General features: G+C 42.4%; 1 protein-coding gene across 3 annotated transcripts in view; it reads left to right on the top strand.

Moving 5' to 3' along the window:
* The window catches only part of SCML2 (Scm polycomb group protein like 2), a 141,457-nt gene that overhangs the window by 111,841 nt on the left and 17,280 nt on the right, over positions 1-12,336 (top strand). For all 3 annotated transcript variants that reach the window (XM_069757331.1, XM_069757332.1, XM_069757333.1), the window contains exons 7-8: positions 8,853-9,103; positions 11,427-11,550. In XM_069757331.1, the coding sequence (XP_069613432.1) occupies positions 8,853-9,103; positions 11,427-11,550 (375 nt within the window). The remainder of the gene's footprint in view (positions 1-8,852; positions 9,104-11,426; positions 11,551-12,336) is intronic.

Raw genomic sequence — 12,336 nt, 5'->3', positions numbered from 1 at the left:
TACGATTGTGGGAAGAGGAGATAAGAGGGGAGTAGAGAAGGAGATCTTGTGAGGATCGGAGGTTGCGTGCAGGAAAGTACCAGGAGACGAGGTCACAGATGTATGGAGGAGACAGGTTGTGGATGGCTTTGTATGTCATGGTTAGGCTTTTGTACTGGAGTTTCTGGGTAATGTGGAGCCAGTGCAGGGCTTGACAGAGGGAGAGGCTGGGGAATAGCGGGGGGACAGGTGGATTAGTCAGGCAGCATAGTTTAGAATAGATTGGAAGGGTGCGAGAGTGTTAGAGGGGAGGCCACAGAGTAGGAGGTTGCAGTAGTCAAGGCGGGAGATGATGAGGGCATGGACTAGGGTTTTTGCAGATTATTGGTTGAGGAATGTACGGATCGGGGAAATATTTTTGAGTTGAAGTCGGCAGGAAGTGGAAAGGGCTTGGATATGTGGTTTGAAGGAGAGATCAGTGTCAAGGATTACCCCAAGACAGCGAGCTTGTGGGACTAGGGAGAGTGGGCAGCCATTTACTGTAATGGATAGATCTGTTGGGGGGAGCCAAGTGAGATGGGGGAAAGATAATGAATTCTGCAAAAGTGCTTATTTTTAAAAACGCTATCTGACATTATCCATCATGAAGATGGCAATAATCCATTAAAGTGTCTCTCTCCAGGCTTCCCCCTACTTACCTTTATTTTCCTGAATCTATTTTATGGCAATTACCTCATAATCACCTTTTTTCTCACAGGTAATTTAGAAGTTGTTCTTGCTGTAATGGTATCTGCTCTCTAGACCAGGGGTGGGGAATCTTTTTTCTGCCAAGGGCCATTTGGATATTTATACCATCCTTCGGGGGCCGTACAAACTCCGCCCACAAAGTACATCCTGACTCTGGCACTGGTGTCAGGACGTAATCTTTCATTGCATGCCCTTCAGTGTTCAGTAGTGAACACTGCGTGTGTGTGCTAACAGAGCAAGAAGAAATTAATGAGCTGGTTCTAATCAAAATACACCTCCCTGCCCAAGAATGTGGTCCCTGAGAATCTGCTCGGGGGGCCTGATAAAAGGTCATCGAGGGCCTGAGGTTCCCCACCCCTGCTCTAGATAGTGACTTCCTGGAGAACCTGAGATAGACTTATGTTTATACACAACTTCCAGTCCTGAGGGTGCTTTCACACTGCATTCAGGCACCCATTCATTGGCCCCTTCGGGCTTACATGTGAAATCCCCTGCAAAACTGGATTCTGGCGTATGCGCCAATGTGGCCATAGACTATAAAGGTATCGACTGAGCGAATGTGCGCTGTGTCCTGCATAATTATCACACATGTACCCCTACTGGATGCAGACACTCAGACATAGTAGTGGCACAGTAGGAGAGAGAGCACCGTCCAGAGCCAATGATGACATAGGACAAGTGTTGCAGACTATATCACACTCGATGTAGCTACTGTTAGTAAACTATAAGATCACAGAACACTTCTCTGTCCTAAGGTTACTGATTTAAGAGCTAGTGAGACCTCACTGGGCCTGACAGAAAGGTTGTCATTTGTGACCAATAGCTTTGTATCTCAAGTCTTTGATATTTTTTTTCTTTTAGATTTAATCTAAAAACATAGTAAACCAGACAAAATGGAGACTATTAAAATGGGGTCATTAATAAGAATAGGTATAGAATATACACAGCACACTCCAAAAAGTCTGATGCAAAAGGGTGTTTAATACATACAGTATTCACAAACATTTCGGTCTGCAAAGACCTTCATCAGTGTGCTCTATTGTTTGAGCCAGAGGGTGTATGTTATTCACCCTTTTGATTAGAAATTTGCATCAGGTACTGGAGTTAAACAGGGCGTCTCTGACTTGCGGTGGATACTGCGTCTCCTATCCTCGAGCCCTCTGCAGGCGTGATCGGCTAGCTTAGCCCTCTAGTTACAAGACTTCCCTGTGTTACCTCCTGTGCTCGACCGGCTAGTGTCAGCCCTCTATTCTTAAACAGCCTACCCTGTTTAACTCCAGTACCTGATGCAAATTTCTAATGAAAAGGGTGAATAACATACACCCTCTGGCTCAAACAATAGAGCACACTGATGAGGGTCTTTGCAGACCGAAATGTTTGTGAATGTGAATACTGTATGTATTAAACACCCTTTTTGCATCAGACATTTCGGAGTGTGCTGAGTATATTCTATATCATGTTTAAGGTCTGGGCACCTGCTTCTAAGCACCTCCACCCCGGGCTGTGCTGAACATTTACTTTACTATTAGCAAGAATAGGGGCTTACGTTAGAATTCTGTCATTTTTCTACTTCAAAAATGCCAATAGTAAATTTAGTATCATGACTTATTAAAAATGTATCACGGCTGAAGGCTTATTTGCATAAGATTGAGGTGGAGACTGCGCTGTAGTCACACAATGGCTGGACACTGGTAAACTTACAAGTCCTAGACCTAGGAATAGGAGACCCTTGCTCCTCCTTTTCCTCCTTGTTTACCGTCTTCACATTTACCTCCTTGAAGCATTGTGGTCTACAATTTCTGAACCATGAAAAATGCATTTTGACCAATTCAAAAAACAAAAAAAACAAACTCTTAAGTTCTCGATGAATAGAGCAGCTTAGTCCCTTTGTCATCTAGTCACCTCTTTTGTGCATTTCTAGGTACTCTTGCTCTTCCTGAAGAAACAAGCAATTACTTTTCAGAAAATTGACGCCTACGTAGAGATTCATTAGACTAAAGAGGAAAAATAATGGAACTATTTCTGCATTTATATAACCATTGACATGAAGCTGATTATGTATCCATACTGTCTTTTCCCCATGTCCCATTGCTTATGTAGTCTGTTCATAAATCATCTCCTCACTTGTCAAAACGGAGTGTATTTAATTAGAAATAATGTAAGTGTTGTTATGCCTTCTGGCAATGCAAATGCTCTGCGTCTGCTCCACTCAGTCTTCATGAGTTGCTCTTTACGTGAATTGCCATTTCCATCAGCCCTTGTGACTTTGCTGATTATATTATGTATTGGCTGGGTCCTGTTCTGTTTTTACAGAATCATAGGCTTTGTATAGATACATGTGAGTAATACACTGTGTATATGCAGCTCTATAATGGGATGTTAGTAGGGTGAACTAACACGTATTCCCCCAATGTATGTTACAGATATGTCTACTATTGGCTTCCAAGTGAAAAAGAAACCGAGAGTACTGTAATGAAAACATAAGCTGATGTAATGCCATTCCGATGAATGCAGAATTGAGATGGCCCTTCAGATTTCTGTGCAGTTTTTCCATTTGCCCATTCCACACATTGTCCCAGAAATGTCTTTAATGATGCCACTAATTTCATAGCACCGTGGTACAGCACTGAACAGATTTGCTGCTTTTCTATTGAAACCAATAATAGGCTTTTTGTGGGCGGGTTTCACATGCATCTTGGTGCAGAACACATGCCAAAATCTGTTTGAGAAAACTTTGTCCACCTACCCTACCAACAAGTGAGGTTTCTGAACATCTTCTCTACCTTAACACTGGGGTCTCGGGGCCCTGAAGTCTTTCGCTTGTCGATTTTCTTGGTTAGCCAATAAAGGTATCATTTCTGATTTTTCTTTTGTGGCTTAAAAGTCCATGAGTTTGAGCTGGTAGTGTGCGCTGCCTTACACCCCCTCTTCAACCTCCTGGGTTGATCTCTTTGCAGCTCCGCTGACCCCACACAACCTTTGCTCCAACTCCCAGGCCTGGGTTCAGGCTCCAGGGCAGGTGACTGATGATCACTGTCACTGAGACTGGCACATAATATGACAGGACTGAGCGTTTTTTTTTTTCTCTTCCCCTTTCTCTCAGTCTTCTTTTCTCCCCCTCTCCCTCCCCCACTACCGGCTTTCTCCCCTCTCCCCTCCCACCATGTAGCACATGCAGATCTGTGAGTGGCGATTTGCTGGGAGGGTTGAGGGCTGCTCCGGCAGCAGGGGGCTTTGTCTGTTTTGGTCCTGGTGTAAGTGAGCAGTTGAGGACTATCTGATGTGCAGTGCTACACACATTTAGAAGGTAGGACATTTACACCATCCTACTTTATTCTTGCTGTGATGGATTTATGCTTGTAGGAAGGAAGTGCTAGGCCATTACCACACCACTTCGATTCCTCCTCCGATATAAGATGCTCAGTTCTGTTCTGCCATTCTGTGGACACACAAAGCAGAGAACACACTCTTTTACCTCTTCACAATAAACTTTAATATTCTTTTTATTGTCACTGGATAACGGACGAGTTGTCAGGCATGTAACTTGCAGGCTGCAGAAAGGTAGATTTCCTGAAGATGATAAAGTAGCGATCAACAAAGGACATTGAGATGTTACTGAGGGATGAGTGCCATCTAAGTACATCCTGCCAAGGGATCCATATTTATCCAAAGCGTGGTAATGGACGTCCTGGATGAATAATGTCTGAGCCTAATAATTAGATATTCCGCTGTGGTCATTTTACTTCCTCTGTATTGCCAGGGTTTATTTGAAATCCTTTATTATTGTCCCCATTTATAGTCGGTAAATTAGTATTCAGCTAGGTTCTCTTAGTGCCATACTGTGAAATTGTAATTTGCACTTAGGAAACAATATCTATGACATTTCCCATTTCCGTCTACTATAAATTGCGATTTTTTTTAACAGAATTGTTGAAATATTTTACTACACTTGTAGATGTGAGTAACATATTTCGCACACTTAGTAGCTTTATGGACAAGCAAGATCACTGAAGCTGCCAGCATGGAGGCGGCTATGGACTGTGCTTGTAAAAGGCCCATTTTAACATGATTTACATTTTAAAGTGTTTAGAACATAAAAGGAGTCTATCGGGTCCAAAAATGCAGTTTACCTGCAAGTAAAGAGGTATAGTTATTCCTGACTGGTTACTTGGAGCAGCAGCTACAGGAACAGAATAATGTTTTATTCCACTGCAGCCGCTCACTTCAAATAATTGGAGAGGTGCAGGGATGGTTACAGTCACTGCTCGTTGTATGCTGTGCTCTGTAACCACTCCTGAGCACGTTGGCAGCCTGATCTGTGCACGCGCATACTGCACACAGAGCAGGCTGTCAATCACAGTGCCAGGGAGTGGTCACTGCACACTCACTGTATAGTGAGCAGCGGCTATAAGGAGAATATAACTTCATATTCTCCCTGTAGCCACAGCTCTAGTAAGTCACCTAAACAGGATTTAAAATAACATTACCTGCAGATTACCTCTTTATCTGCAGGGAAATAGTGCTTTTTTGACATGGCACCTTCAATGATTTCCATATTTTTTGACATTTTCATTTGTCTTGTAACCTGGGTGGCATTATCACACCCAAACATCTAGATCGTTATTCTTCATTCTGACTGTATACAAGAAGTGCCGCTCAAGTCAGACTCTACTTCATTCAGTATTCATTCAGATTGAATAAAGTCATTTTCATCAAGAATGAAAGATAAAAAAAAGTTTGATTCCTTTTGTTAGGAAATAATAGGTGGTAGGCGAACTTGGCCAAAAAGTGATACTTGGTCATCAATCATTTGAGATGCAGAGTTAAATAACCCGAAGCCGCAGATTTATCATCCATGTTTTCGGTTCCAGTTCTTTTTCGTTGGTGACTTTTCTTAAGGAAGCCAGATGTCTATAAAGTGCATTATTGAAGTGATGCTGTTGAGCACCAACATTTTCTGCACAACTTTTGCTAGTGAAGGAAGCCTTGCACCAAATTTCTTCATGGACTATCTGACCATTCAGACAGCAGCAGCGAACAAATCCTCAAAGCCCGTGTTGTAGATATGGCAATAAAGAGCATTAGAGAGGCAATCCTTGTATGGCTCTAGTGCATAGATGGATACTACACATGGGGGCTTTTTTGATGTTTGGAGCAGCAATGTGTAAAGTTTCCTGTTGCTTTTGGTTGCTGTGTAGGCTATTCCTTGATATTTTTAACCTAGCATTATAGTCATATGAACACATTTATGGTCAGGGTGTCTTATTATATGCCAAAGGCAGGCGTAAATAGCAGCTGGCAATAAGGAGGGGGTCCTGCTTTTGTCTTTTGAAATCTGCTTTGGTTTGCAGAAGTCGAATCCCTCAGCTTGGCTGGTGCTGAGCACCACAGTATCCCAAATGTTCCACCCATATTTACAAACATAGAGCATGACATTAATTAAAGGGGAGTTGAACTGTCCCGGTTTGTTTTTTATTCATCTTCGGTGTGACCAATTTTGAAGCTGTCAGTTGCTTATCCTTATACTAATATAAGACCTGAATGAAACCAGGTCATATTATTTTTATGCAGTCAAAAAAAGCCCCAATATGGGTAGACGGTTCAGATTTACTGGGCCTCACCTAATTTTAATATAGACCACGTATAATGGCAACTACACAGAGTACAGCTTGGTTGGGTTCTCCGGTGAGCTATACCTTAGGATTGGGAAGGTCTTTTAGTTTTAACTCCCAATAAGTGTAATTAGATTGTATAATTTGTAATATATTACTGGACTCATTAAGAGGTGCAGATATCATTTAGAAAGGGTTTTGTTTTTTAATAAATGCTACACTTTTCTACTTTCAATTCTTACAACAGTCACTGAGCAGGTGGTCTTGTCTACTTCTGGTAGACCCCTTCAGTTTAGAAAGCTCTCTCTCTTGGGAATATATTTGCATAATTGGAGCGATCATATTGGATTCTGGGCTCTGAATGTACTCTGCGCTCAGTTATATAGGAAATTGAGGGCTGAGGGTTCTCCGCTCCCACTTTTCTCTTTCCCTAATCAGACAGTACGGTATAAATGTTGCCTTAATGAGATATTCTGTTGTCTGGGACATATGCTTTTATCATTATGCAGGAGATTGTAGACTGTGTGCCCCGATGTCGCTGCAGCATAGGGTCTGGTAAGAGGCAGTAAAGCTGCTTACATATAACAGATGTATGCCTCATTATATTCTGCTTAACATTCCTGCGAGAGGTCTATTTCTCTGCCTCCAATGAGGCAAGGTCGCTGTTCAATTTAAGTAATGGCGTATATGTAAGGACATTTGACGGCCATGTTTACCTTTTAGTTTGTGTAACCTGAGCAGGGTCTTTCCAATGAAATATTTAGCAGGAAAGTGGTGTCTGTCAGGCCCCTAGTAGACATATGCTGCATCTGAAACATGAGCACGTTCCTCTGATGTGGGGCAGAGAAGGACAAACCAAACAAGCTCAAGGAGGAAAAGTAGGCTCTAATAGGCAAGTATGTTATATGCAGGAGAGAATCTGGTCCTTAAAGAAACATTACAAAATCAGTGATGATGATGTTTTCTCAAGGAATTGCAAAGCTGTCTACTGCGGGATTTCCACACTAAATATGTCTGGCTTTTGCTCCATTTGTGGTGATGTTCTCTGTATACCACTAAGTTTGCCCTTTTTGTGGCTGGCATATCTGGCCCCTTTAAACATAGCCTTTCAGTGACTTTTCTCTGTAACACTCCATATTCTTGTTTGGTAAGGAGACACGGAGTTCTATTGTGTGGAAAGAAACAACCACGTTCACATTGTACTAGAGGGCATTGTATCCTCGTTATGTCAGGATTTCTCCTTGGCTGCTCATCAGTGGAGTAAAGCGCTGTCTTGTGTATCCACATCCACATACCCATGACAAAAATGCAGGTATCATGCCTTAAGTGTCCATTGGTTTCTAGAGACCAGTTGCTTTGCTTTCTGACAATAGGCCTCCAAATGTCAACCTATATGGTGACCCATCTCCCTAATTAGCCAAATGTAAACTGCCTCCGAGCAGCTCTGAGTAAAGAAGGATCAGGCAAGTGGCATGTAAAGTTTGGGCTCTCCTGGTCAAAATTACTTGTATTGTGAAGAGTTAAGCAAGTTGAAGATGAAATGATCTTAAAAGGGCTAAAGTTTGTGTGCTCAGATAGCTTTGACCAAGGTTTCAGCCCTTAATTAGCCTGTTAGGGTTATGGCTTGTTCATGATCATCATTAGAAAAAGCCAGGTCACTGCTGGACAAAGATTTCTGTCTATGCTATTTCTATGGCCTGTTAATTATATTAATAGTAGGAAATGGCACAAATACAAAGGTAACCAATGAGTATTGGTAAAATCTGCCTCTTCAGCACTGACCATCCAGTGGCCCCCCCACCAGGTCTCATTTCCTTCTCTGCAGTCTCGATCTGCCGTGCAGCCAGTCATTGATGTCATCACTGTAGGCTAACTATGACAAGAACGTCAGACTTGAAGTGGCAAAGAATTTATCCAAGTATTGTTGTTTTACCACATTTCATTATGTTAAAGTACATATTTTAAACTCCTGGAAAATTTCTTTTAGCTGGCTAAAATAGGCCCAAATGGCAAATAAAATTCTTTAAAGGGGTCATTCTGAATCTGAGACCCACATTGATTGCCAGAATGAGACCCTGTGTCCCCAAGTTTAATAGAGCTGCAGTCCCGCACGTGTGCTGCCACTTCATTCACAGTTTGTGGGACTGACAAAGCCGAGGTCTATCATTCACAACACAAATATATGAAAGCATTGACCTATGAATATGATACAATGTAGCAGATAAGGGCCCTGAGCTGACAGTACATTGATTTCATTGCTCTGGATCCAGTGTAAAGAGAATCACTTTTGTCTCCATATTTACTGCAGATTAGCAGGTAGAAAATATAGAAATGCGCCCCTTGGTTGTTCATAATGCAAATCTTTACTGGAGGAATACCATAAAGGATCGTGTATGCCATGGTTCAGTGATTTTTTTTTTTTTTTATGTAAAAAATCCTGAGGATTTCCACTTGTCATGTGTGATGTATAGTATAAAAATTAGAACTAATTATATTCTTTTCTATTCTGTGCAGTCTCATTATCCAAAAACACAACTGCCTCACCCTCTCCTATAAAGGGTATCAGACGCTCCATGCAGTCACCCCAGAAACTTGCGTTGGCACAGAAAGGGAGGAAACCTATTCGAGACAAGCCCCTTGAAGAAGCACCATCTCCCACTCCTCCAAGAAAAGGCAAGCGTCCAAAGAACCCAACACTGGCGAAAAATGTCCTAAATGCTGATAACTTAAAAACAAGGCGCAGAGGATTAAAACCGGGAAGAAAGGTGATGACCTTCGATTTAATTTTTTTTTCATGCATTTCTTAAGATGACGAAACACATACCAGTATTTGTCCACAAACTGATCAACCGTGCTATTTTTCCGCACTAAGTTTGCATTTACACATCCGTGTGAAATGTCTGTATGCTGCCCCTTATTTTTTTTATTATTGGTTTGCAAACAGACCTATTGAGCAGGATGAATGGGATGTATTCAGACATCCATTAAAATCATAGATCCGTGAAACTCGGAGCATGTTCTATTCTGATCCAATTTACAGGGTCAGAATAGGAGATACTCACTGGGTCCATTCGCCTCTGATTTGTGATTTTGGCTTTAAGGGGCAATACACTACAGGTAACCTGTAAGATGTGAGAGTTTGACAATTGTGGGAGTAGCGGGGTGTCCAAACTGCTTTATACATATATCTCACAATGATCTCTATAACATGTGTTACAGCTCTGTTTTGTATGTATTGTTTCTTATATAAGCCTCTAGCCGACCTTTGTTACTAGCCGATCTTTGTTACTAGCCAACCCTTGTTACTATCCGAGCTTTACTAGCTGACCCTTGTTACTAGCCCACTGTTGTTACTAACCCATTGTTGTTACTAGCCGACCCTTGTTTCTAGCCGACCCTTGTTTCTCGCCGACCCTTGTTTCTCGCCGACCCTTGTTTCTCGCCGACCCTTGTTTCTCGCCGACCCTTGTTTCTCGCCGACCCTTGTTTCTCGCCGACCCTTGTTTCTCGCCGACCCTTGTTTCTCGCCGACCCTTGTTACTAGCCCACTGTTGTTACTAACCCATTGCTGTTTCTAGCCGACCCTTGTTTCTAGCCCACTGTTGTTACTAACCCATTGCTGTTACTAGCCGAGCCTTGTTACTATCCGAGCTTTACTAGCTCACCCTTGTTACTAGCCCACTGTTGTTACGAACCCATTGCTGTTTCTAGCCCACTGTTGTTACTAACCCATTGCTGTTACTAGCCGAGCCTTGTTACTATCCGAGCTTTACTAGCTCACCCTTGTTACTAGCCCACTGTTGTTACTAACCCATTGCTGTTTCTAGCCGACCCTTGTTTCTAGCCCACTGTTGTTACTAACCCATTGCTGTTACTAGCCGAGCCTTGTTACTATCCGAGCTTTACTAGCTCACCCTTGTTACTAGCCCACATATATATATATAGAAGGCATATCCTTAGGAGTGTGGCAGATAATTTATTCAGCTCAATATAGGGATGGGGTCAGATAACCACCCATCTGATATGGAGGGTTTATCCTAAGAATTGACCGTTAATTTCTGAGTACCAAAAAAAATCACCTCAATTCTGTTAGCAGGCAGTGCTGTATTGTATGTGTCAGAAATTTGACTGGAAAAAAACAACACTATAATGTTTATTGCTTGCTGCCAGGCAGCCCACTGCGCCCCCTGTAGAATCAAGCATGGTAGTCGGCGTGAAAGATGAGGGGTGCTTGCCGATAACATAATATAGAATTGGAGCACACAGTTGAGTCCATGGCTGTGCGGAGAGGCTGCTGCTTGCCTGGGACTGAACAACGTGCACTCTTCCAGGAACATGTGGCTCTGTAGGACAATGGCCAGTATGTAAAGCAGATCACATCTAGCAGAGAGGGGCTGCTGACAGGTCCTGTTTCAGAGCAGCTGGAGGGCAGATTGACTTCTCAGTGTATTGATGACTAGCAATTGGTTGCACCTATCAATACAGCATTAATGGTTATAGACATGTAGAAGCAGCTGCAGGGAAATCTACAAGCTCCCCTTTCAGCCCCAATGTGCTGTTGTCCTAGAAAATGATGGACAGACAGTAATTTAATGCAGAATGTGTGCAGTTATTTGCATGCAGGCGATTGTGAAGCCGGTTTGCTCACACCAGCACCTTTTCCCCCGCCTCATTATGTAGTCGCACATAAGGATCATTTCGAAATTTGAATGGCAATCGTATCAAAGCCGTCATAGTGCTGGTCTGTGTCACACTCAAAACAGGCTACTGTTCATCACTTTGTGGTGTTGGCAAACATGTGCTCTAAGAAACTGAACTTTAAAAATTGATGTTTTGTTATCCAGGCACGAGGTTTCCCCCCTCAGTGAAGCAGCAGTAATTGCTTTGTATGTTCTTGCCAGACCCTCAGGCAAATGACACCAAAACTTTCTATTGAACGTCCTCTCCAGTCTTCCTCTGCCAAGGGCTGGATAATGGCATCTGTGACACTCATTTTGTTCTAGACAATGTGAAGTGTGTGTAATATTCTCATCATTTATCTTCTGATTATAATTATTAACCTTTTATGTCCCCGTTTTATTTTTTCAGAAAGAGATCCTGCCATTACATCCAATACTCCCTCCTGCTAACTGTGACGGAGACCTGAATAAATCTCACCTGATAAAAGATGCCGGTGGCATCACAAGCTCCTCACTGACTGTGATTTCTACAGGTAATATCTCTTCGCTCCATTATGAGAATGCTTTCTCCACTGTGTATTTATGCCTGCGGATTCACAAGCCATCTTGCACATTTGGGATGTGGAAGCTTAGTAGTATGGCATGGCGGAATTGAATTTCCCTTTTGCACTCAGTAGGCTTTTATGCAGCCCTAAACCATATAAAAACATCAGTATATCACAATCAGGTGCGAAGTGACAATTCTCATTAAACACGGCTCTGCTACATCAGCATATGAAGAGGTTTCACATTCTAAGGATGGAGTCACACACAACGTATAAAAATACGGTACGTTTTTTACGGACCACATACGCAGAAATGTTCCCTGAACAGTGATCCGTATATCATCCATAGGCAAGGTGTGGCTGCGTATTTTGCAAAAACACATACACTCATAGAGCGTTTTTTCCGTCATGCGTAAGTTGATGCGGATAAACGCTGCGTAAACATGCGTTTACATGCGTTTTGGCACGCGTTTGTGTATGAGGATGATACGCTGCGCACATATACACAAATGTGAATTTAGCCTTCGATGAGATTTTCATAAATACCGTATATACTCGAGTATAAGCCGACCCGAGTATAAGCCGACCCCCCTAATTTTGCCACAAAAAACTGGGAAAACTTATTGACTCGAGTATAAGCCTAGGGTGGAAATGCAGCAACTACCGGTGAATTTCAAAAATAAAAATAGATCATTATTTCCCCATAGCTGTGCCATATAGTGCTCTACACCATTCATATTTCCCCATAGCTGTGCCCCATATAGTGCTCTGCAC

Source organism: Ranitomeya imitator, chromosome 3 (assembly GCF_032444005.1).
Source record: "Ranitomeya imitator isolate aRanImi1 chromosome 3, aRanImi1.pri, whole genome shotgun sequence".
Lineage (NCBI taxonomy): Eukaryota > Metazoa > Chordata > Amphibia > Anura > Dendrobatidae > Ranitomeya > Ranitomeya imitator.
Note: the sequence above shows the minus strand (reverse complement) of the source record. Positions and strands in the feature narration are given on the sequence as shown.